Source organism: Chionomys nivalis, chromosome 12 (assembly GCF_950005125.1).
Source record: "Chionomys nivalis chromosome 12, mChiNiv1.1, whole genome shotgun sequence".
NCBI classification, from domain to species: Eukaryota; Metazoa; Chordata; class Mammalia; order Rodentia; family Cricetidae; genus Chionomys; species Chionomys nivalis.
In genome coordinates this window covers 8079870-8107615 of record NC_080097.1, presented here as the reverse complement: position 1 = coordinate 8107615, position 27746 = coordinate 8079870, and the positions used below count along the sequence as shown (strand labels likewise).

The window sequence follows — 27746 nt, the reverse complement described above, 5'->3', positions numbered from 1 at the left end:
GTTCTCCTGGGCGGTTATTGGTCTAGCTAAGGGGACAATGAGAGTCAATTTTCATATAGCTGAGGCAGCAGAATGCAAGACTTCAAACCGAGAGGATGGGTGCTTTTCCAGAGGGGGGGGGGGAGAGGGAGGGAGGAAGCTCTATCAGGGTTAGATTTTGTTCTTGTGGCAATAGAAGATACATTTTCATCAAAACAATAGGCAAGAGCTCAGGACCAGCATTCACACCAAAAACTGAAAAGCTACAGTGATACCAAACTCATTTGATGAGAAGAAATATATTTTCTTGCATGTGTGTATGTGTTTGAAAGTGAGTTTCCAGTAGAAATTTCTCATTAAGACATAAAATTCCCTTCTTTGAAATAAGTTAACCCTCATAAAAATAACCTGCTTTTTGATTTGGTGTATATTGTTTTTAATTTTATTTTGCATTGTTAACTGCTGGCTTCTCAATTTAGTAATACTAATTTTCCCCCCAGATCTAGTGGATACAATGGTGATACTATTTGAAAATCAGTGAGAGTGTGCTGACTAGCTTGGTAAAGCTATTACATGTTTTGATAATCCACTATGATGGTTTGAATAAGAATGGCCCCCATAGACTAATATATATATTAATACTTGGTTCTTAGTTGAAGAAATTTTTGGAGAAGGATTGGGGAGTATGTCCTCATTGGAAAAGTTGTGTCACTGGTATAGCCCATGTCGTTTCAAAAGAATCACACCATTCTCAGGGCATCCTTTCTCTCTGTTTCATGTTTCTGTTTGGGGATCAAAGATGTAAGCTCTCAGCTACAGCTCCAGCATCATTTCTACCTGCCTGCTGCCACCATGCTCCCTACGTGATAGTCATGGTCACATCCTCTGAAACTGTAAAGTCCAAATTATTTTCTTTTATAAGTTGCCTTGATCATGGTGTTTTCATTACAGCAATAGAAAGTAACTAAGGCACTTTAATTCCAATTTTAAGAGTAATTCATCTTCAACCTTCCTTTCTAAGATCTTCGAGTATCATGTACACCAACTGTTTTCATGGACATTGAATGGATACAGAATAAAACAAGTCTCATTGGAGAATAGACTAGAATAGGCTCATACGAACTGAGCTATCGCAGGATTGTCAAGGACAGGGAAAGTTTTATCAGTGAGACTAGAATCATATAGTGGAACTGAATGGAAAGTGTAATGGGAGCTCTAGATTAAAAACTTTAAGTCAGCCTACAACTGTGGTCTATCCTCTGTAGGGGAAGCCCCAGCCAATCACCTTGTTTGTAGGGCGGGGTCCCCCAAGGATATTTTTGCTAATAAATATTGTGAGTGTGCTCCCCCCTTCCTTTCTGCTTTCCTGTTCTCCGCTGGAACTTCAGTTCTGTAAGTCTTTCCCTAATTAAAGTTGAATATTTTATTATAATTTTTGTCTGCCGTTCATTTACACCGCTACAATCCTCTGACAATAAAGACTCATTCTATGCTGTGAGGAGTGAATATATGCTAACAGAATTTGGTGATCATAGATTCATTCTCTTGGGATGAGAATTTGAAGATTAATACAATATTGAGTATGCTGCAATTATTATATATGTGGATATATAGTCTATATTGGTAGCTATAGTATAAAATATAATAAATCTGAACAAATTATATGATATAGCAGATAAGACTCAAAGACAATTTTAATGTTAGTGGGGCTATACAAGTGCAGGAGATAAATAACAAAAATGTAGCTCATTTTTGAAATTTAAATCAGTGCATAACTTACATCATTCTACTAGGATTTAGAAAGACCAGTCATTGGTTTTAATTAAAAATTGAAATCTGTACTAAATCCGGTGACCTATCACCAATTATTGTGTTTTGTCCTCTCATTTGTACCAGTCAATAATTTTGACAGCTCTTGCTGAGGTGAAGAGCGTGATATAAACTCTCTAGTACAAATATGGAATATAAAATAATTTCTCAGATTGCTCTTCAATTACTGGGTACAGTTCCATCCTGATTATCCCAGACTGTAGACAATTTCAAAAAATGAACTAGCTTGGCATGAAATTGCCAAAATATTTTCTACTGTAAAGAAAGTGATAGGATGTTTCTAAAGAGAGAAAAAACAAAAAGTCCTGTACACTTCCCTTCCTTTCCTGGAGTCAAAGCATCCAGAAAAGCATCTCGAACGCTAGGGTTCATGCCATTTGGTATTTCTCTCTATGTTTGACACTGGTAAGCAATTAAATCTCAGGAGGTGATCACAAAGGATAATTAGATTTATTTTAGACATCTCAATGAGCTCTGCTTTTGATGTGTGGGTATAATTAGTGCATTGAATGCATGTTAGCCCTAATTAAGTTGATTAATTTTGGCAATATTTGCCTTGGTTAATATAATTAATAAAAGCCCAGGGATATATTTCATATCTCCCCATTCATAGTCAACTTCAGTGATATGTTTTACAGTTGTGCTAGGTGATGGGAATAGTCTAGAAATGTGAGTGACATCATGTTTTGAGCTATGTTTTAGCATCTTAATCAAAAGGAAATCCCCACGGGTTTCATACTTTTTCCTCTCAAAAATTTAAATTTTTACATTTTTTTTCAGTGACTGTTATCAGGTGACTGATTAGCTGTCTTGAACTTCTGCGCTACAGAATTCCTCAAATAAATACCCACTGTTACCTTTGTTCTCCTCAGATTGAGTTATGATTTCAATTGTAGTTCCTTTCCCTGTTGTTGTGATAGAATACAGTTCAAGAAACAGTCCATCTAGAGGATGAAGTTAAGGCAGGTGGAACTTGGAGCAGCTGACAACATTGCATCCATAGTCTAGACGTGGACAATAACTGTTAATGCTCAGTTACTTCTCCCAACCGATGTAGTCAAGGATCCCCTGCCCAGGAAACGGTACTAGTCACAGTGAAGCTGGACCTTCCCACATCAATTAACACAACTGAGAGCATCTCCCCAGTCATGGTCCTATAGATTATTGTCTCCCAAGGATTTCTAGATGGTTTTAATTTGACAATATAACCATCTCAGTCCCTCTTGGGAAACCATAATAAAAATTACTTCCCAGGGAATCTGAATTATTTAACTGTTCTTATAAAAAAAAAAAGTGTAGAAACAAGTTTCTTCTTGGTGTGCTTTCTCCAGCAGAGTTGTACAAGGATCCCTTTGTTACACGACTACTAAAAACAATGCCACTCCTCCCTGACACTGTTTTATCATCTATATTTTATACATTCATATGTTTTTACTTTTATGTCTTCCAATAAACATGAAATCTTTGATCTAGGAAGGCTTAGCACCTGGCCTTCCTAGGTCCCCGGGGACAATTGCTGACTAAAGACAGAAGCAAGTTCTGATTCTCTGGGCAAACAGAAGAAACCTAACAGCATCGTTGCACTAGTGACTATTTGTTCTGTAGTCTTTTGCCTCTTGCATTGTTCCAGAATCAACAAAAGAGAGTTTCTAAACTCGCTAGATTTCTCACATTAATGTGAGAATGGCAATTTCAGTTAATTAGCTTAAGTGTTAACAATTTAATTTTGTAACAGAAACCATATGTATGCCATTGAACTTTAGACATAAGAAAGGACAATTGGATCTTTTTATGTATTTCCAAATACTGGATGTTATGAAGTTATAACGGTTAATTTTATGTGTCTAATGGATTGGCTACAGGGTGCTGTAAACAGAGATGGAGCTTTTCTTTTGTTCTTTTGTTTTGTTCTTTTGTTTCTTTTGTTTTGGACAGTCCAGTCCAAAATAGACACACAAAGCCTTATATTAATTACAGAATGCTTAGCCTATAGCTCACACTTATTACTATTCTTTTCTAATTAAATTAACCCATTTCTATTAATCATTATTTTGCTACATGGCTCATGGCATTACCTGTCCTCTAGCATCTGTCCCAGTAACTGACTCATCTCTTTCTTGACTTTACCCTTCTTCCTCTCTGTACTTCCAGTTTGGCTTTCTTGATTAGCCTTATTCTGCCTTGTTTTTTGTTATAGGCCAGATAAGCTTTATTATTAACCAATAAGAACAATACATATTCACAGCGTACAGAAGTATTAACCCATAGCAGGTACCTAGGCATTTTGTTGAACATTATTTCTGGGGTTGTTATTTGTGGGGATGTTTCTGAATGAGACTAAAATTTTGATCACGAAAATGATTACCATAGATTGCCTTTGCTAATACAGGTGAGTTTCAACAAATCTTTGAAGGCTCAATTAGAAAAAAAAGCTGAACAAGACATGCCGCGCACCGCGCCCCCGTGTGTGCGCTCTGTGGGCTGGCACCCAGTTCGCGAGCTTCGGGCAAGGAGACTAGAGGTTAAAATACACAGACACACACAGACAGAGAGACAGCAACACGGGTCATCCTTGAATTCCCCAAGAATGCCCCCTTTATTGTGTTCAGGGGCAGATTATATAGAAATAGCCACGCCCCAGCCAAACCCACCAGAAACCACTCTCCTGCCATCAGGAACTCCTGAAGGTCTCGTGCTCAGAGCAGCTGTAGGCACTCAGATCAGGGGATTACAAGAAATTCAGGATCTGAGTCTCACTGCTCCCAACAAAGACAGAATTATTTCTTTCTGTATGATTATATTTGGCTGTTCACTATATATGGTATGTATATATTCATGCACATGTATGGCTGCATATTGTACATGTATGGCTGTGTGAAATGCTAAGCTCATGTGGGAAGGAATGCAACATTAGGACAGAGAAAAGTAAAATATTTGGGGAGTGATTCGGGAAGAGGCGATCTGTGTGTGAGTCCGGGTGCAGAGTTTCCCATGCCAGAAACAAATTGTGTTGAGGAAGGTTCAAGGGTTTACAACAACAGAAAGGAATTGTGTGTGAGTCAGGGTTGAGGGTTCACCACACCAGAAGAGTTGTGTTTGAGGAAGAATCAAGGGTTTGCCACACAAGAAGGGAGTATAATCAGAGTTGTGCTTCCTAGAGCCAAATAGAGGGAACCAAGGAGGAGTTAGAATTTTTAATAGATATGCTAAACAGCAGAAAGATTATTGAATCATTTCATTGGCAATTAAATCTAATACGACAGGTTGGCACTGTATCATAGTTGACATCACAGCACTGGAGGGGCTAAAGAAGGAGGATTGTACCTTTGTACAGTATGAGCTACATTATGTAACACAGAATGGCCTGTGTTACATCAGGCAGCCCTGTTACATAAAAACAAAACTAAAAACAGTATCAGAGTCAACATCTAAAAAGCAAGTAATGCCAAATTTAATTGAAATGTCAAAACAATACAAAATAATCAATAAAAACACAGGCAGTTCTGAACTGAGCTGAAAAAAATACCAAAAGAACCCACACAATTTTCTTTTTTCCTTTGCTATTTTGATTATCTTTTGGAGTACAGAAAATAAAATATTAAAATATTTCCAAATCAAATCTTTCTGCAGTTTCTCTGTTCTTCAGAATCACTAAAACAAAGAGAGCTTTGACTTCTGTTAGGCAACTGGAAAAGGGGAATTATGGCAAAGATCGGTGATTAATGGGAAAACACCAGTGAAACCCCTGATATGTATAGGTGTATCAGTGACCTCTTTTGGGGACACGTTGGCATGTACTCTCAAGCGTTTCATAGCTGAGTGAAGAGTTTACTCAAACATAGTCCTCATTCAAAGTGGAAGAAGAGAGATTATTCTGTGCCAAATACAAGTGATTCAAGTGACCATGGTCCAGTAACATGGAGTTAGCATGACCAAGTAACAAGTTCATTAAAAAATCAATTAGCTGGGTGTCTTAGTTTGACTTTTTATTGTTGTGAAAAGACACCATGATCATGACAACTCTTGCAAAGGAAACATTTAATTGAGGGTGGCTCTCTCACAGTTTTAGAGGTTCAGTCCATTATCACCATGGTGGGAAGCATGGTAGCATGCACGCATATGTGATATTGGAAGAACAGCTAAGAGTCCTATATCTTGTAGGAAATAGGAAGTAGGTTGATAGTCAAACTGAGGGTCACTTGAGTAAAAGAGACTTTAAAGCCTGTCCCCACAGTGACACACTTTCTTAAACAAGTCCACACCTCCTAATAGTGCCACTCCCTTTTGAGACCATTTTCTTCCAAACCACCACAGCAGACCTTTTATAGTCACTGAAAAGAAGAAAATCATAAATCATGATGTTTACTAAATATACTTTCTGGTGGGTATCAGAAAAGCAGAGTGGAGAAAAGTCAGTTATAGTTTATATGTTTTAGTTTATAATAATTTTTAATTTTTGAAATTATAATTACTTCATTTACTCTTGTTCTTTTTCTCACTCCAACCCTTCCCCCACACCTACTTTGCTATCTCTCAAATTCACGTTCTCATTCTTTTTTTGTTGTATATAAGAATATATATATGTGTATACATACTGAAATGTCAAAACAATATAAAATGATCAATAAAAACAGACAGTGATGCAGTAGATGGAAATGTTAGAATATATGCTATCTGATGCCATTCTTAACTTTTGATATAACCTCGTGGTTCTCTAAGAATACATTACAGAGGTGTTGTAATAAGAACAGCGGGGCTGCGTCCCCAGCACCTGGCCGCCCGCATGGCTAGCTTATGCCCCGAAATAATTACACGGAAACTGTATTCTTTTAATCACTGCCTGGCCCATTAGTTCCAGCCTCTTATTGGCTAGCTCTTACATATTGATCTAACCCATTTCTAATATTCTGTGTAGTACCACGAGCTGGCTTACCAGGGAAGATCTTAACCTGCGTCTGTCTGGAGAGGGAGAATCATGGCGACTCCCTGACTCGGCTTCTTTCTCCCAGCATTCTGTCTGTTTACTCCACCCACCTAAGGGCTGGCCTATAAATGGGCCAAGGCAGTTTCTTTATTAAATGAAATTAACTCCTCCATCACAGAGGTTTTACCTTCCAGTCAAAAGGGTGTTGGGATGGGCTGGAGGGGAAGGTGAGAGAGTAGGAGTAGGGGTGGGAGGAGAACTGTGGATGGAATAAAAATGAAATTTAAAAATAAGATAAAAGGCTGTTAGGTTAGCGGGTAATGAATGATTACTATGGGGACTAAGGATAGGGTAATTTTGATCATAGATCTGCAACATTCCAGCTTTGCCATCATGGACAAAGTTTCTTCATGTTTCAAAGAACATTCAGTTTCTAAGTTATGTGTAATGTTTAACATGGAATAACTTTGGGGATGTGGTGAGGCTTCAATTTATAGGAAGGTCCAGAAAGGAGTGATAATAATGATACCAGTCAACACTCCTTCTGGGCGAGCTGTGTGTGGTGTGCACAGTTTACACTTCTTCAGAGGGACCTGTGTTTGGTGTGCAGTTTACACTTCTTCTGAGGGAGCTCTGCGTGGTATGCACAGTTTATACTCTTTCAGAGGGAACTGTCTGTAGTGTGCACAGTTTACACTCCTTCAGAGGGAACTGTCTGTAGTGTGCACAGTTTACACTCCAAAGGGAGCTGTGTGTGGTGTGTACAGTTTGCTCTCCTGAGGGAGCTCTGTGTGGTGTGCACAGTTTGCACTCCTTCAGAGGGAGCTCTGTGTGGTGTGCAGAGTTCACACTCCTTCGGGGGGAGCTGTGTGTGGTATGCACAGTTTCAAATAGTGAAATATTTCATATTATCTGATGGTCTTTCTGGGTCATCCCTGATGTGTCCCAAAGGAAGTATTTTAATTCTTTCCTCATGCTAGAATTTATGATATGATTGTTTTATGTTTTCATTACTATTAGCCATGAGATGGAGTAGAAGGACTAGTTGATAAAGAAATTAAAAACATTCCATATTGGGTGATAGTGTTATAAAATCTAATTTTACAGTTTGTATGTAAAATTCTAATGACTATCTTATTAGCATTATGCCTGTGATATTTATAAGTATAAATGTTTTTTATCTAAATCAAAGAGGGAAGAAAATTTGATATAACAGGTAAGTATTCTTGAAAATCTTTTATTCTTCTTATATTAAGAAAGTCTAACATTTTATAGACATTGACTGGGGTCCTTTAAAATATGGTTTACTTGACCCATCCATAATATCAACCCTATGAGGTATACACAGTCCTTTTTACTTCCTTATAAAGATAGAGGAGCTACAGAGAAAAGTTAAATATCTTGCCCAAAGTTCAGGAGGTTAGTATAATTTTGGAAGTGGACACAGGGCTATGGAATTTTGACAGTGAACTCTCAGCCCATCGCCTATGTGTGACTTTTATCTTCTACCTTCTAACTGAATAAAAAGCTCAGTCCACCGTTCTATGTATTTCCAGAGAATGCATGTCCACATCACCACTTCGTTCTCTAGCAGATTCCCACTCCTGCTCTCACATGAAGTTTGTCTGCTGCCACCCTTTCTGAAGACACCTCTCCTGAGATTACTTGATGAGGGAACGCAAGATTTTGTTCTTCAGACCTACCTGTAAACCCATTCAGTATGTGTGTATGAAAGAGCTTTGGTGAACTTTTGGAGATAGCATAGCTAGTGGTGTGGTAGCAAAACACACACTTCTGTCTCTAAGATATTTAAAAGTTATTCTTGTCACTCCAAGTAAATGCCCCCTGGGGGGGGGCTCTCTTGATATCTTGACATTTTGTTGTAATTACTTCCACTCTGGGCACTTGTGGGTGGTACATTCACCTGTACCATCTTACTTGTGAAGCCATCTGAGCCAAGAAGAGCCCAATAAACTTCTCATGTATTTTTAATCATCTTTAGATTGCCTCTAAGACTTCATGAGGTGTAACCATTGTAAGAATTGTTTAGGGGGTCCCTGACAAGGAAAATGCCTGCACGTGCTTAGTACAGCAAGGTTTTTCAAAAATATTTCTATGCACAGTTCTTAGAATACATGGTTTTGGAATTCATCAAGTTTAAGTGTCACTGGGATGATGGATCATGATGCAAAGCCCCCTGCAGAAGAGGTCATTTGCTCTTAGTGACAGGCATGAAGGCTCTATGTAGAGAAGTGATGAAGAAATACTGGGAATGTGTAAAGACTTGACAACACCAGCACAACCCCACTTGACTGTGATTGCGTCAGCAGCCACATATGTGTTATCATCGAAAAAGTACAGGTAGAGAGAGATAAGAGAAAGAGGGGGAAGTGCAGAAAAGAAACTGGAAAAATGGCTTAGATTCTACCCAACAAAGAACCCTGTGAATCCTTTTTAGAAGCAGCAGATACCAGGGCTCCAAATGCTTGAAGAAAGGAAGATTTATGCACCTCATCCAAAGTACGCTGATCATGAATGTCTTGATGTGGCTCAAAACCTTTAAAGTCAATTGTGGCCATTAGGATGTAAGAGATTTGGCTATAGGTAGTTGGGATCTTTGACAGTTTTAATGTTACATAATGTTTGGTCATATTTGGCACAATAAGCTATCTTCTATAATGTATATGGTAGATGTATTTAATGACATTATGAAAAATATTTTTTAGTGTACCCTGAAATGAGGGTGGCATCCTGTGTAGCAACTGAGTGGTTTAGCTACATGAGAATATATATGCCTGTTGAAATTATATTGGTAAAACTTTGCCAAGTGTTTTTTTTCCTTTGACTCCCTCCCTAAAAAAACAATAAATCCTCTTTGAATAACTTAATAACACTGAACATTCATGAACTGAGGATAACTAAAGATTTTCCTGGCTGTATTATAGCCTTTGGAAGCATTGCTGTAAGATTTGTGTGGCTACAGGAGGCTGCAGCTTCATCCAGGAGAACATGTAGATTGGAGAACATGTGTTATTGAACAGGACAGAGCAGGAAGTGAGTTGGCTCTCAGTTTCCCAAAGTCTTGGTGGGTCAGGTGCAGAGACTACAACTGTAGTAGATTCAAAGGCACAATCTAGGTCTGTCTTGGATTTGGGTGAGTTAATATTGCTGTGTTGTGTAAAAGACAAATTCATATGAAAATTGAGACAAAAATCACAGCTAAGTGCAACAATAACAAATGAAGTCCTTTACTACAAACAGCAAGGAGAGACAAGATGTCTACATAAATAATGCTTGCAATGGTGGGCAAGAGCACTGTAAAAGCTGCATAAGATGCACCATGGGTCATTCTCTCAAAAAACCCAAAACAAACAAACAAACAAACAAACAAACAAAACCTTTAGTGATAGTGAAGTCATGGTTCTTGGAAGAGAACCTACAACCATCACTTTGCTAAACCAACATAATCCCTAACTACCATCTAAACATTTGTCCACATATCCACAGATAAGTGCAGTCCTCACCTCTGATCATGGAAACTTCTCTTTGCAGCAGAAGAAGATCATTAAAGACAACACCATCAATCAAAATGCAGAGTTGTGGAGCTCACTTCCAAAAGACACTTCTATAATAGAAATCCTCCTGCACCTAACATTCTGGGGGTCAGGGTGGATGGTGGGATTTAAATGTCAGAGCATTAGAGAACTTGCTATGCATTTATGTCTTCTAGTAACATAATGAGCTACGTCCATAATATGCTATAAACTGCCAAATGTGAGCCAAACAACACAAACACCAAGAAGACATGCCAAGTGGACTTACTATAAGCCCTGGAGGCCTTGACCCCATACAAAGAATTATAGAAAACTAAGGAATGCTGAAATGAGGAAAAATAGCCTTCCCCAGGGAAGAGCACACCAATGTGGTATGGACAATTGTCTGTATTCTGTCAATTATGTTTTAAATAAACACGAATTGGCCAGTAGTCAGGCAGGAAGTATAGGCGGGACAACAAGACAGGAAGTAGAGGCAGCTCAATGAGAACAAGAGAATTCTGCGAAGGAGGAAGCTCTCTCTGCAGTTGTGAGCCTGCCACAGAAGAAGCAAGATGTGACCTGCCCCACTGAAAAAGGTACTAAACCATGTGGCTAGCATATTCTAGAATAGTGGGCTAATATAAGTTATAAGAGTTAATAAGAACCCTGAGCTAATGAACCAATCAGTTTATAGTTAATGTAGACCTCTGTGTGATTTCTTTGGGACTTAATGATTGTAGGAACTAGACAGGACAGAAACCTCAAAAAGCACCAATGTTTTATACAAAACTTAATAGTCAAACTTGAAAGCATACATTAGGTTATATTTAAGAATATATATATGTACATAGATATATGTATGTAACAATGAAAAAAGAGACCATGAATTTGAAAATGAAGATAATGGGTATATTTGAGGATTTGGAAAGAGGAAATGGAAGGAATACATTTTAAAATTATAAGCTTAAAAATAAAAGAAATCCGAAATATGGCAATGCCGAGGGTCTATGCATGACTCAGTGTATCCCTTACAGATCCCACTGATGAGTACCTTCCTCAGTTAACACATGTGCATGTGCGTGTGTGCGCACACTCACACACACAGTGAGATTTTCTTTCATTCCAGGTGTATGGAATTTGGTATGTTAGGTACATAATCACTGTGATTGAGCTGCACTAAACATGGTATAATGGCACTGAGAAACATTTATTCTCAGTGTAATAGAATGGATACCAGAGTTCCTAGGCTGGTGGTGATGGCTTTGGGGTGCTGCATTTTCGTATCCTTCAAGTTCTTTTCTTTTCCTACACTGACACTGCAAACACTTTGGCCTTTCTGTGTAAGGCAGTATCTTTTCCACTCTTATTTTAAAACCCAGTGAAAATGAAGGCAGTTTCTTTAGAACTGACACACACACACATTTCTATATTTCATATATTTGAATTCACATTTATTTAAAATTTAGATTAATAAAACCTAATACCTTTGAAGTATAGTTTTCAATTTATAACTCAGACTGTTGAGAAGCATCGGTGGATAAGGCTACTTGCTGCCAAGTCTGAACACCATGAGTTAGCTTTTCAGAGCCTACAAAGCAGAAAAAAAGAATAGAAGACTTCAGTAAGTCCTCCTCTGACCTCCAGATATGGCCATGGCACATGAATGTACATGTATATACAAACTCTATGCATTAAAATGTTTAAAAAATAATTTAGATTTCTAGTGAATTTAGAAAGAAGCAACACAGAGAAACTCCATCTCAAAATCAAAAAAAACAAAAAAAGAAGAAGAATTTCCCCCCGCCTAGCCCTAATCTCATAATTGTGACACTCTGTTCTTTATACTTTTGACTGTGCTACTGGTGGAGTACTTTGTGGTAGTAGTTATGACAGCAGAAATGCATTCTGTAGTGAAACGGGCTCCTCCTGGTCTGATTGATTTTGTGCTTTATAACCCATTTCAGTTATCAGAAAGCATTGCAGTTTTTCCTCCTGCTATTTGGAAAGAATGTAATAGTCTAAAAGATTGCCTGGCTTCTGCAGGAGTTTCTCCTGTCAGGTAGTCACCGTGTATTTATTAAACTGCCTGGAACTCAGGAGTGGATACTTTCAGTTCTTCTCTATTTGCTGGCCTGTAAGTTAGAAGGCACTCGAATGGACTCTTGGCAATGTGACCTAGTGGATCTGTGGGGTCATGGTCAAGAACTGTGAAAATCACCATTCCAGACTGCAATTAGAGTACTTTCCTTTTTTTTTTTTTTTTTTTTTTTTTTGTTTTGTTTTTTCGAGACAGGGTTTCTCTGTATCTTTAGAGCCTGTCCTGGAACTCCCTTTGTAGACCAGGCTGGCCTCGAACTCACAGAGATCCGCCTGCCTCTTTCCAAAGCTACTGGACATGAGGCACGTGATTGCTAGAACTCATCAATACTGAGGTACAGTGCATTCAGAGTAATTTTCATATGACTTAGACTTTCATATGGCTTTTTGTGGTGTTGTGCGCTTAATGTTATAGCTTAACCAAAAAAGACAGATGTGGTTTTTAACATTACCCTCTAAGGAATTTTTCAGTAACCATGGCATGAGCATGAGGAAGATATAAGAGACTATGATGCACACTAATAAAATGCTTTTGGGAAAAATACCAGCAGACTTTTCTAACACTAAGAAGCACATATAAATTAATGATAATTCTTCAAGTGATAATGCATATGATTATCTAAAATAAGTATGGTAATTGTTGACAAAGATTTCTGTTCTGCCCAGTCCCACAGCCATTCAGTCCCAAAGAAATACACAGAGGCTTATGTTAATTATAAACTGATTGGCCTATTAGATCAGACTTTCTTATCACTAATTCTTACATCTTACATTAACCCATAATTCGTGTCTGTTTTAGTCACGTGGCTTATTACCTTTTATCAGTGAGGCATTCTCATCTTGCTTGCTCTGTTACTGAGTGACAACTACAGACTGAACCTTGCCTCTTCCCAGAATTCTCCTGTTCTTGTGGCCCCGCCTATACTTCCTGCCTGGCTACTGGTAACCAGTATTTTATTAAGCCAGGACAATTGACAAATCTTTTCAGAGTACATGACCATTGTCTCACAGCAGTGACTAAGGAAATTAAACAGTGTAATTAGGAGAAGACACAGGAGTGTGTAGGCAGAAACTGTCCTTTTGTGCATCTGTTGAATATTAGTGTAAAAAGAAAGATGAGTTTTTATGTAGCAGGAAGGCCTATGTCAATCTAATTCACATCAGTTTAGACCGTCATGTGTTGTACAAAGTCATCTTTCCTAGCATCCATCTGTCCTTTCAGGTATGTTTTGACAATCCCACAATGCACTTGAAATTCTCTTGACTGTCTCAGGTTTATCAGGATTAGATATGGTCCTAGAGTGAACCTGCACTTGAATACATGGGGAGAGCTAAGAAAAAATAGAATTTTAGTACTGGGGTGAGGAAAAGTTGGCTGAATGAGAAGTAGGAACACTTAAGGAAGTTAAAAAGGGCATTTACTGATGACAAGATAATTGTTGGAAACCAAAGTTAAAGAATGATACCTATGTGAAAATAAGGCTTCCCCAAAGTGTGGAGGCTCTGAAGGAGGGTAGGTGGCAAATGAGAAAGACAGTCCAAATTGCTGCATTAGACTTGGAAAGTAATTAGATCTCAAGTAAAGATGCAAGTCTCAGAGAAAAGTCTCAAAGTGTGATGTAATGAAGATACACATGACCATAGCAACTCTTACAAAGGAAAACATTTAGTTGGTGTTAGCCTAATGTTTTAGAGCTTAAGTACTCATTTAGTACTGCCATGAGAAGCATGGCAGCATGCAGGCAGACATGGTGCTAGAGAAGGAGCTGAGAGTTCTTACATCTTGACTCACCAGCAACAGGAAATGATGAGACTGGGTGTGGCTTGAGCATATATAAGGCCTCAAAGCCTACCTCCACAGTGACATACTTCTTCCAACGAAGTTATGTTTACTCCAACAAAGCCACACCTCCTAATAATGCCATTCCATTTGGGGGTCATTTTCTTTCAAACCACCACATAGAGTTTTAAAAATTCAATTTCATTTGACATTATCCCCTTGAACCAAGAAATACTATTCATTTTGCTGACTATACACCTTCTGGCCCGCAAACATGTTTTTCACTACTGATGTGATAAAATGCAAAAGATACATAAAGCATATCTGTTATCTGCATGTCAATCATAATGAATATCTCAATAAAGACCAGTTTTGCAGTTAAGATAAACTTGAAAATTTAAAGATGCATTTTCCCATGAGAATGATTTTTCATGCTTATAAATGTGGCGAACTGTGTCAGACAAGTCTGCATAACCTGAGTACCAACATTTTTCAAACCTCAGTACATGACAGATTTTAACATGAATAATGGAACAATTTATAATGCAAAAGCAATGGATTTTAATTAACAGAGTAGAGAAATCCCATTCTTAGAATTTCATATTGACAACTAACCTTGGACAAACATCTAACACCTTTGTTTTGATGTAATACAAGATAGTGTTAACAACAGTCCTAAATAATGCTAAATATCTGTGTGATGTTGAATTTCTTTTTCATATTTGTTAAGCAAAACTACCTACTGTTAGAGACTGCATCAACTGTCTCTCATTAAGCCAGACATTACAAGAATTTGCAATGATGTGAAATAATGACAGTTTTCTCACTAAAGTTTTCTTTTTTTTATGCACATTTAGACATTTTCCTTCATAAAATCAATAATCTATTTGGTAGCATTTGAATTTGCCATGTCTCCCTCCCCAGGCTCATTTGAACCTTTATGAGGTCTGGACTAGTTGTTAAAAGTAGGTCTCAAAAAGCTGGCCTTTGGTAGCTACCACCTGCTCTTTGCTTTCCGTTCCATGGCAGTGTTAAAAGTCTCTGATCCAGGCTTCTGCCATCACAAACTCTACTGCATTTTCTCCACCTCCTCCTTAAGTTGATTAGTCATTCATTATGCTGATAGAGATTAAAAAAAAAACCTACTTCTAAAGCAATTTTACTTTTTGTTTCCTTTTTAGATTGAATAAATGTTTAAGTCACATGTATACACACACACACACACACACACACACTGGTTAGTTTTTACTCTCAACTTGGTACAACATAGATTCCCCTGGAAAGAGTCTCTGTGAAGAATTATTTAGATAAGATTAGCTTCTGTGTATGTCTGTGAAGGATTGTTTCAATTGTTAGGCAACGCAGCTTACAGTAGGCACATCTATTTCTCTCTGTTCTTGTCTGTGGAAGGGGTAAGACTAGCTTCTTGGATCCATGCTTTAATTTCCAAACAAACAAACACACAATATTCAAAACAATATTCAAAAAGACAAAAATATTCAAAACTCTGAAAAAACAATCCAGCAACCCAAAACAAAAACAACAAAACCCAAAACCAAATGACAACAACATCAAAAGCTGCTTTCTTTCATAAAGTTGCTTTTGGTCAAGGTATTTACCGTAAAAATAGAAATGAAACTAGAAATATATGCATATTCATATGACTACATATGTACATATAAATACATCTTATTGGGACAAAAGGACTTCAGCCTTCTTAATAAGTTCTGAAAAAGAGTTCTGAGATAAAGAGAAAATGCAGAAATATTGAGCTATATTTGTAGATGAAGAAGTCAGCAATTAGTAGTGTCATTTGATATTATAAATGGTGTCTGTCTTAGTTACTTTTCTGGTGCTGTGATAGCATGACCAAGGCAACTTACTGAAGAAAGACTCTATTGGAGACATGTTGTATCAAACAGTTGAGTCCATTATCATTCTGGTGGAGAGCATGGCACCAGGCAGACAGGCCAAGAGCCAGAGCAATCGCTGACAACTTGTATCTTGATCTACAAGCATGAGGCAAAGAGGGCAATATATTGGGAATAGTGTGAGTCAGTGAGACCTCAAAGTCTGCCTGCAGTGCAATTACCTTTTGCAATAACACCACGCTTCTTAATCTTCTGCCCAAAGTCTACTAACTATACATTAAGTATTCAAATATATAAGCCTGTGGTAGTCATTCTCATTCAAACCATAACAATTTCTCAGTAGGTAAAGGAGCTGTGTGAAGCCTGGTGATCTAAGAAGGATTTCCAGAACCTATGTAAGGGTGAAAGGAGAGAGCCAGCTATTCGAAATTGCTCTTTGATTTCCACACACATGATGTGGCATGTCTCCCACACACATTTTGCACTAACAGCCTCATGATATTAAACACAATATTTTTTAAAAATGGTGCTATATTTTAAAGAAGATGATATATTTCCAAGACTACTGCATTTAAATGTTGGCTAAGGAAAGAAATAAATGTTTCATGATTACAGAATGTAGTAAGATCATTGGCTTTGAATTTAAAGGCTAGAGGAAATAGGAGAATCTGAGTTTTCAAGAAGCATATATTTCATTTGGTAAGAAAGACTTCCAGAAATCTCTTGAACCAGTTCCATGGCTGAACACATTACTGGATTCTCTTTTCATTTACTTATCTTGCTGTCAGTCTTGGCAACTTGCACACCTAAGAAATGTCAAATGTTTGGATTTCCCATGAGTGTCCAGCAAGATTACATCTTTTAGCTTATTCAAATGATTTCTGTCTTGATCCCATCTCTACTACTCAGTCATCAGTTTATCCATGGAAGAGATGTAGGAATATTGACCCTTCTCAGAAAAACAAAATCTTTGACTATGGCTTCCCATTCAATGTCTGCCTTTGTTCTATGATTCCACAGCAAGCATTTGCTGGAAGCATCTGTACATGACCTCAGTTCATGCTCTGTTGTAGAACATTATTTTAAGATATGTTATTCTTGTTTATGCGTGGAACATGTGTTTAATGATGCAAAGCTGTGTTGCATTCTTTTAGGTTGTATTTGTTTAACTCTGTGAAGCTGTGTTACTTTGCCTGTCTACAACACTTGATGATCCAATAAAGAGCTGATGGCCAATAGCAAGGCAGGAAAATGGATAGGGAGAGTCAGCATGCAGAGAGAATGAAAGGAAGAAATCAGAAATCAAGGAGCTAAAATAGGAGGTCATCAGGGGCCAGCCATCCAACTACACTGCAAGCCATGGAGTAAGAAGAAAGGTATATAAAATAGAGAAAGATAAGAATCTAGGGGCAATAGGTAGATGGGATAATTTAAGAAAAACTGGCTAGAAATAAGCCAAGCTAAAGCTGGGCATTCATAAGAAAGAATAAGACTCCACGCAAATTTATTTGGAACTGGGTGGTGAGCCCCTCAAAGAGCAGAGAGTCAAAGAGTTAAAGAAACAAAACAAAACATAAGACAACAAACAACACTGCTCTTTCTTGGTTTCATTCTTCTGGGGAAGCTCTTACAAGAGCCCTCCCCTTGTCAGCTCAGTGGCCAACAGTTGGTTTTCCTCATCTCAGTTGACCTTGTGGCATTTGACATGAGACATGGAAGAAAACTTTCCTGCCCTTGACTCCAGGGATACTCCTTCTCTTTTTTTTTGTTTCTTTTTTGTTTGTTTTATGGTTTTGTTTTTTACTTTATTGACTTCTGTTCTCTTTCTACTTTCTAGTAATTCATATTTTTTTAATCTCTTTTTTGCCTATTTTTTAATTCATCTAGTACCACGACTTTGCTCTCTCTACTACTTAAATTTGTATTAACAGCTTCAACTTTTCAATTCAAGTTTTCATTGTTTTCCTTCAATATACACCAATAAACATTTCCATTTCTGGCTGGCATTTCAATTAATCTTGAATTTCTAACTTTAACATGATGTACCATAGTCTGGACTATAAATAGAACCAATGTGAACCCAACTGCTCAGGCCTAGGTTCTAGAATATGTTTTCTTTTATCTCTTTTTCTTTTTTTTGAGGGGGCTTACAAATGCATTTATTTATTTATTTTTAATTTATTTATTAAAAATTTCTGCCTCCTCCCTTCCACCGCCTCCCATTTCCCTCCCCCTCCCCCAGTCAAGTCCCCCTCCCTCATCAGCCTGAAGAGCAGTCAGGGTTCCCTGCCCTTTGGGAAGTCCAAGGACCTCCCACCTCCTTCCAGGTCTAGTAAGGTGAGCATCCAAACAGCCTAGGCTCTCACAAAGCCAGTATGTGCAGTAGGATCAAAACCCAGTGTCATTGTTCTTGACTTCTCAGTCCTCATTGTCCACTATGTTCAGCAAGTCCGGTTTTATCCCATGCATTTTTAGACCCAGTACAGCTGGCCTTGGTGAGTTCCCAAAAGATCATCCCCATTGTCTCAGTATGTGGGTGCACCCCTCACGTTCCTGAGTTCCTTGCTCGTGTTCTCTCTCCTTCTGCTCCTGATTTGGACCTTGGGATTTCAGTCCAGTGCTCCAATGTGGGTCTCTGTCTCTGTCTCCTTATTTCTATTTATTAAAAATTTCTGCCTCCTCCCCACCTCCCATTTCTGCCTCTTCCCCACTTCCCATTTCCCTTCCCTTCTCCCCTCCCCCTCTTTCTCCAGTCCAAAGAGCAGTCAGGGTTCCCTGCCCTGTGAGAAGTTCAAGGTCCTCCCCCGTCCATCCAGCTCTAGGAAGGTGAGCATCCAAACAGACTAGGCTCCCATAAAGCCAGTACATGCAGTAGGATTAAAACACAGTGCCATTGTCCTTGGCTTCTCAGTGAGCCCTCCTTGTCCGCCACGTTCAGAGAGTCCGGTTTGATCCCATGCTTTTTCAGTCCCAGTTCAGTTGGCCTTGGTGAGCTCCAATTAGACCAGCCCCATCGTCTCAGTGAGAAAGCACACCCCTGGTGGTCCTGCTTCACAGAGAAATCTGCCAGATACTCTGGGCCTGTAGGCTGAATATGGATGCCTTAATGTTACAAAAGAACTTTGAGTGACTGTCCAGCCAGCCAGATATCTCTATCACTTCTAGAGTTTTGGAAGTTGTTTACAATTCACTTCCCAGTTACTTAGGTAGTATTATATCCTTCTGGGTACTATGATGGAACTGAAGACTAGATACTTATAGTTTTCCTTAGTTTTAATAAATGATAAATTAAATATAAAACTTCAGATTCACAAAGATAGGATGGATGATAGTATTTTCTTTCATTGTGCCAAATAAAAAATAGACTAAATATTATAGCTGTAATTATTGCTTGATACCTGTTATACACAATTTTACAATGTTAAAAGTTAAAATCTTGTGTTTTAATTAGACAAAAAATGGGCGATGACTTTGGATGCCATTCTGAATGGTGTGAATATGTCTTATTGACACTGGTTAATAAAAATGTGATTTGGCCAATAACCAGGTAGAATAGAGTCAGGCAGGCAATCAAAGCAAAGATAAAGGAACAAAGAAGGCAGACTCAGGGAGATGCCAACAGACAGCAGAGAAGCAAGATATGAGGTAACAAGATACAAATCTCATGGTAAAATATAGAATAATAGAAAATTAATAAGTTTGTAAGAGCTAGTTAATAACAAGCCTGAGCTAACAGGCAAAACAGTTATCAGTTAATATAAGTTTCTGTGTAATTACCCGAGACTGGGATATTAATCTGCATCTCTATGAATTAGCATATTTGTCATTAATCTATGCTACTAAGACAAGCACAGCATGCAAAAATTCTTTCTCAACTTCTGTTTACAAACGTGTGAAGTAATTGTTTGTGTATACACACAGATACACACACAGATACACACACACACACACACAGAAAGAGGGAGAGAGAGGAAGAGGTGGGAGGTATTCATTTGGCTCTGATTTTTACTATTATATAAATGCTCTATTAAGTATGCTTTTTAAAACTAGAATCTACATTAACTTTCAGGACATAAATGAATGCAGAACTATGTTGGACGTAAGGGAAATGCACTGTAATGACCAAATTTTAAAAAAAAAATAGAGGGAAATAAAGGAAAAAAAGTTGAGAAAGAATTTTTGCATGCTGTGCTTGTCTTAGTAGCATAGATTAATGACCAATATGCTAATTCATAGAGATGCAGATTAATATCCCAGCCACTGTTTATTTATACAGATGACTAATTTCTGAAGAATTATATTACAAATCATAATGCAGAGCATTTAAATGTCATTAAATCAATATTCCAGAGAACAGTTATTACACATTTTACTTTCCTGAGAAACTTCAAGAAATATGAGAATGAAAGAACAGATTCATCATAAACATTTCCAAGCTGGGAAAATAAGTATTTGCTGTGGTTTTATGTGAGTTTGTGTCATAAGCCACATGTTGGGATGGTATTCGTCAGTGTCCAGCATCGAAGAGTTCATACATTCCAGGGAACGGGCATGTGGATTAGAAATGTTAGGCAGGATAGACAGAGATACAAAAGAGATACTGAGACATAGGATAGTGCTGAGAGGGCAACTCTCTGAATGCTGAATACTGAATCCACCTGTGTTTATTTTCCACATGTTTATATACTTCCCTCAAAAAGGAGATGGGGGAGGCAAGAGACTACATTCACATGATATAAGGAATAGACTAAGTATCCTGCAGGCAGCCACTCCCTGGATCCTCCTGCTAATCTCCTTTGAAGGAGCAGAAATAGCAAGGAGAAACAGACCCACCTCTATACTCAAAATACTAATTAAACACATCCTAGGTCAGGATCTATTGTTTGTAGCCACACCTGTTGTCAACAACTTTGAAAGAGCAAAAATAATCTCAGACTCTAACCTTCAGTCAAGGTAGAACAGGCTCTCATCTGTGGGCCAATGCAAGTCTATATGACAACAGTGTGATTAAAAGATTTATTAAATGTGGTACCTTTAAAATCATTGGAAACCATATTCTGAAGATTGAGATAGAGTTAAAATTTATTTTAATATATGCATGATAAAGCTATTGAGAAATTATTCTTAAATTCTATCCATCTGTCTCTCTAAAATGTAACAAATGGGGATGCATAGCATCGGGCACACGGGAGCTTGAAAGTAACTGAGTGGTCATGAAAGTTTTGTTTCAGTTACATATTCTGTGACTTGAGAACTCTGATGTGCAGAAAAAGTTGATCTGAAAATCCCTCTTTGCCATAATGTACCTGCTAAGCCTCTGCTGCTTAACCATGGCTGATGCGGTTTTATTTCTTCCCATATCTCGTTGCTCTAGTTGAAGATGGCTGCAGTCTTACCATGGACATAACACTTCATAGTTTGTTGTTTAACATGTTTATAGACTTAAAAAAGTAAAATGTAATAAGACCGAGAAATTGCCTGTTCATGTCCTGCTGGAGAGGTTGTTAAAACTATTGTTTCATGATTGTTACCAATGGAGTCAATTTATCATTGAAATAATAACAGCACCGTGGAGATAACATTTCTCCTGCTGCCAAAAGCCACTCGCATACGAGTCTTTATTGACTTTTCAGTTTGTTAAATTTATTTTTTTTATCAATAGCACCTGACTTTATTTTCAGTTATTAACTTGAATTCAAATTCTTAATTTACATGTCAGCAATCATTTGCTTGTAGGATAAAATACCTTTGATGGGCATGAGGATTGGGAAGCCTGAAGTAAAGTCTCTATATTTATGTGTTGCCATGCAGTTATCACAGAATGCTAATGCCAATAATTGAAATAGGTGCTCATGAACTCCAGACATTCAAATACATGTCTCTGTGAGATTATACACAAATGGTTTTATGTCTGGATAACTGATTTTTTTCGTAAATCTAGGAGGCATTATATTTTCAATCAAACTATAATTTGATTAATACCTTTGCTTCTTTCCACCACCTGACATTAACATGATTTTGGCCTCCTAGATTACATCATAATATCACTGGAAGGAGATTCCTACTGAAATACTGAACAGCAAACACAAAGAGAGGAAGGGTTTGGGGTAATTTATTCACTGAGTTGCAGTTGGTTTTTTATTTTCACTCTTTGGGCTCCCGCCACCCAACTCTCAAATAAATTCACCGAGACTTATTCCGACTTCTAAATGCCAGAGCCTACTTGGCTTGTTTCTAGCCTGCTTTTTAAAAGATTATCCATTCTACATTTTGCCTCTGTGTTTTAAGTTTTCTTTATTCTATGCACTGTTCTTTCCATCTTTTCCCCCTCTCTCACTCTTTTCTTATCCTTCTATTTATTTTCTTTGCCCAAAAGCCCCACCTTTCTCTCTCTCCTGCCTTGCTATTGGCCAATCAGTACTTTATTAGATCAATCAGGTGTTTTAAATAGGCACAGTTACACAGCTTCAGAGTTAAGCAAATGCAATGTAAAAGAATGCAACACATCTTTAATAGTTCAGAAGTCTAAGCTCTTTAAAAAAATGGGGGCTAATGTTTATTTAATTTTTCATGGATCATTCCAATGGATTGCACCAAGATGGAAAGCTATGGCTTGCACGGCATCAGTGTGGATTTCTCACACGAAATAAAATTTTATAATGTGACATGAACCTTATTCTTCACAATGAAGTCACTAGACAAATTATTCAGCACCTAACTCACCTTCTGTTCACACTGAGGCAAATTCTTTTGCAGGGCAGCAAATGCTTTGTTACATGTCAATTACTTTTAAAGTTAAAAGTCTTGCTAATACCAAAGTCAATTCTAAATAGAAAGTGTTAAGACCAACTGATAAAAATCATGATTTTGTAAATTCAAAGTTAATATACAGAACTAATTTTTATAACCTCATCTCAAGTTTACCCAACTTTAAAAAAAATGACAAAAATCATAGAAGGGGTTGGGTTTTTAAGGTGTTTTGTTTTGAGACAGGATTTCCTGTATAACTCAAAAGGCCTGGGGCTTGGCATTTAGAAAAGACCAACTTCAAACTCATGATCCGCCTCTCTGAGGCCTTGTTTACTGGGTTTTTAAGTGCCAGCATATTCAGCTGAGGCTTTTTAATTTTTATATTTTTTTATAGTTTAAACTGTTTGGAGACTTTGCTAAAGTCACAGAATGTGTTTATCCCAATGGCTTTAAATACTGGATGTAACCCAAGAAAATCAAAATAAGTCCCTATGTTGTGGTATACTAGTAACAGTGTGACAAACTAATTCAAAAGCAACTTCAAAATTCCATTTTGTTCAGACATTTAGAAAATAATAATCAGAGCAAAGGAAACTCATACTAACATAAAATGCAATCAGGATTGTGTGCTTTGTTGATAGATTTATTTTTTAATTGCACACTCAAATGGTAGTCGAAGTTAGTTTGTTGTCAATAGTACAGAGTTAATTCAGTAAAGAAATAATATTTGGATGCACTACACTTACCATAATGCTCTAATAAATACATTATATTTAATGTTTTCATAAAGTAAGTTAATGTGCAAAATATATAGTTATGAATATCCACCAGTAAATTTTATACAGTCTTAAGTCACTACTATAAATGGATGATGTTAGAATTTGTAAAGAAACAGTTCATATATTTTTACTTCTGGCTACTAAAAACAGTCACATACCTGAGCATCATTTAGAGTTGTCAGAAAAAGAACAGGGCATTTGTATTGCCAGGATTAACAGTGTTCAAATGCCATTCAACTGAGAGTCCCAGGGCTGGTGTCAGTTACCTGAATACATTCGTAGCTTACCTTAAAAATTATGTGTGTAAAGTATATTGGAATACATGTGAGATGGGAGTGTCTTTTTATCTAGTCTCGTTTATTTTAAAAATTAATTAACTTGTAATCATTGGTGTTTATATACTAATGGAGTATGTAACTGCTTGCGACTTATGTCATAATTATTTTCCACACACAATCAACTGAATAACGAGGGCCAATGCTATCAAGGAAGGGGGCAAACTTAGATGCTTTTTTTCTAGTTTGAGCCCTGAGTTCAGTGTGGCTGTCACAGTTATTCCGTGGCTCTGGGAAAGCAGCGTCCTGGTTGAGATGTGGCTGGAGAGGTGAACTGTCCTCCTGGGACACTTGCTGACCCTTTCTAAGAGCAGAGAGCGTATGTTATCCTTATTGGCCATTGCAGTGTCTGGCCATGTGGGAATCACCTGAGCTGCATGATACATATAGATTGCTGTTATAAGACAGATCTCTGAAGTGGTCTTACAGCCTGCATTTGCCTTCACACAGACCAGTGATTTGGTCAGTTGTGGAACTGGGCATTAATGGTAACTCCCAACCCACTTTCATTCTCTCTCATCACCGAGTTGCTAGAATATATTTGATATCTGAATATGAATAATAGTCTGGCCTCATTAGCAATCTAAAGCTTGTCGTCAACTGACTGAGGAAACACAGATGGTCGGTGCCCTTTCAAAGCAGTTATCCTTGATTGCAGGGTAGACATAGCCTGATATTTCACACTGAGGTCCTGAATGCAATGTCAGCCAGTCTCAGAGAAATTCAGAACACACTTCACTGTATTCTTCTTTTCTCTAGAAGACACTACTGTGTAGTTGCGGTTCTGCTTTTGTAGTCACTTCTTGTCTATTTGCTTTTCGTGATTTCCTTTTTACTTTTTTTCCATCTCTTTTATAGGATACTCAAGCAGCGATTTGATTACTGAATTATGACTGTGGCCTTTTACAACCTAATTAAAAATAACTATGAGGTTGTTGCTATGGGAGATAATTTTATTGAATATATTTTATAATTAATTATATATCGATATAGTCAAGTGTCATTAATTAGTCTAATTATAAGATGTAATTACTAGAATAGTCGTGGCGGTTTACTGCTGTCTAATAGTCAGAGTTTGGAATCTCATTTCATCTCAATGATTGCTCCAATCCCTTTCTTTTAGATTATTCTCCCATTCTTTGCTGATATATTAGATTTGCTTGGCTGGTTCTAGAGCATCAGCTACTTAGGTAATAAATAAAATATCCCAAAGACAGCCTTTTGAAGCAAAGATGAACAACAACAAAGGATAGTGGATAAGAGGGTTCCAAATCACTGTCTTCAGGTCGCGTCGCTTACGCCTCTCACTGCTTAACAAGTCACGACAATTTACATAGAGCATGGTAGTGCCATATTTTAACTATTTAAGTTTGAAAATATTAAAAGATCTATGGACTATCAGGCTGTTCTTTTGGGATCTACCTGCTTTAGGTGTAAGTAATATGTAACCTACAAACTTTCATTTTGAAAATAAAAGTAGGATGGAAAAACTATGAGAATACAGTAGCCAGGAAATAAGTATTAAATGTTGTCATGTTTATAAGTATTGACTCGGATATGAAAGAAAATAAACTTCCCATCAGTAGGTTATGAATATCTATATAATAAAATTTGTCAGACTTTACGCCTCTGTATAACTATCCTTTGGTTTCTGCACTGTTTAGCTGGCTTAGATACTAGGAAATGCATTTCTAGAAAATGTATGTGCTGTGTTTATTGGCAATATCATACAGCCATTCTCTTTGGAAATCAGTTTGGCAGACTGTGCATCAGAGTTTATCTTGGGCTAATTATGATGTATTACACTCATTTTTACATGTGGCAGATGGACAGATGTCTTGATATGAGTACTAAGTCTTTTGCTTTACCTTCTCTTGAGTACTAAGTCTTTTGCTTTACCTTCACTGTGTTACAGAGACCCTGGAAACCCTCATCCGGCAAGCAGAGAATTACACCAGCATCCTTTTCTGCAACACCTACAGGAACATGGCCTTGGAGGCTGCCGCTTTCATTCAGGAGTTTTTCACTGATGTAGGGCTCTATTTATTTGGTGCAGATGTTAATCCTGAAGAATTTGTAAACAGATTTTTTGACAGTCTTTTCCCTCTGGTCTACAACCATCTCATAAACCCTGGTGTGACTGACAGTTCTCCCCAATACTCTGAATGCATCCGAATGGCTCGCCAGAATGTTAGTCCGTTTGGCAATATCCCCCAAAGAGTCATGGGACAGATGGGGAGGTCCTTGTTGCCCAGCCGCACATTTCTGCAAGCCCTTAATCTAGGCATTGAAGTCATTAACACCACGGACCATATGCACTTCTCCAAGGAATGCAGTCGAGCCCTCCTGAGGATGCAGTATTGCCCGCACTGCCAGAGCCTCATGCTCAGTAAGCCCTGTACAGGGTACTGCCTCAATGTCGTCAGGGGCTGCCTGGCCCACATGACAGAGCTCAATCCACACTGGCATGCTTACATCCGGTCCTTGGAAGAGCTCTCAAATGCAATGCATGGGACCTATGACGTTGAGCACGTGCTCCTGAACTTCCACCTGCTTGTGAATGATGCTGTGTTACAGGCGCACCTCAATGGGCAGAAGCTACTGGACCAGGTGAGATGCTTCTCTGTGTCATTTCCTTGAATGCAAAGACTAGGCAGGTTGAACCCCAAATTTTGGGACATTTCATTTCCATGTTCTTCACATTCTTTTTTTTTTTTTTTTTTTTTTTTTTTTTTTTTTTTTTTTTTTTTTTGGTTTTTCGAGACAGGGTTTCTCTGTGGTTTTGGAGCCTGTCCTGGAACTAGCTCTTGTAGACCAGGCTGGTCTCGAACTCACAGAGATCCGCCTTCCTCTGCCTCCCAAGTGCTGGGATTAAAGGCGTGCGCCACCACCGCCCGGCTGTTCTTCACATTCTTGTCAGCATAGTGAATCCGTTCTCTAAAAAATAGTAGCAAGATGAGTGGATAGACATCCTATTTACGCCAAAACTTCGAACAACTAAAACAACACTTTACCCACTAAAGTAGACAGTTTTCGAATGGTTCGGTGATTCTGGGAGAGCTTACGTTTAAATCAGGAACAACATCGATTTGAGTTAGAATGCAAAATTAACTAGCAACATGAAACGAGGTAAGAGTTTTAAGTCTCTGGGTCCCTAATATCCTCCTTGCTAAGAAGACAGCGCTGCAGATGTCTCCCGCAGCCTTCCGTTTTGAGAAGGCATTATTTATGCAAACTGTCTGTCGAGCACCTGCATATAAAAAGACAGGCTGCCGTCGTTGGACTGCTGCTGATAAGAGGTTTGTAGCTTCCTAGCTTTAGAATGGGAAAACACTGCTTTTGCATCCGTGAAGTTAAGGCTTGATACCTGGTTGTGCCGAAGCGTTTCTTAGGATTTCAACAAAGTGGCGGAGTGACAGCTTGTGAAAACCCTCTCTTGTTTTATTTCTAGCAAAATAAGGATCTTTTGCGCCAAAACCATCAAGCAAGGGATGCTAGAGTTTTCTCTCTCTCCAGCTTCCTGCGGAGCTCTTTAAAAATATTCTCAGGCTCCTTCGGTAAAACTGCTCATGTTTCATAAAGTGAAGTGGGATGTGCTGTGAATGTTTCTCCTACATCACTTCTGAAATAAAACGAATACTCTCTAGTACCAAGACAATCCATCTTCCTGTAGTGACATTGATTTACTGACTTAACAAATATTCTCATCACGAGGTCTGTATGTCAACTCTTCATTTCTGGTAGAAGGTGAACGTGAAAACGTTTGGGTTTAACTACTACCTTCCAGTTCTTTCCCTGTGGCCTTTGTGAGCCATTCTGGGGCCTTTAGAAAATTAGAAATAGCGCCCTCTGGTGGCTGCGACAT

General features: G+C 38.0%; 1 protein-coding gene across 2 annotated transcripts in view; it reads left to right on the top strand.

The window, feature by feature from the left end:
* Gpc5 (glypican 5) overlaps positions 1 to 27746 on the top strand; it is a 1086235-nt gene that overhangs the window by 186623 nt on the left and 871866 nt on the right. For both annotated transcript variants that reach the window (XM_057786870.1, XM_057786871.1), the window contains exon 3: positions 25797 to 26491. In XM_057786870.1, the coding sequence (XP_057642853.1) occupies positions 25797 to 26491 (695 nt within the window). The remainder of the gene's footprint in view (positions 1 to 25796; positions 26492 to 27746) is intronic.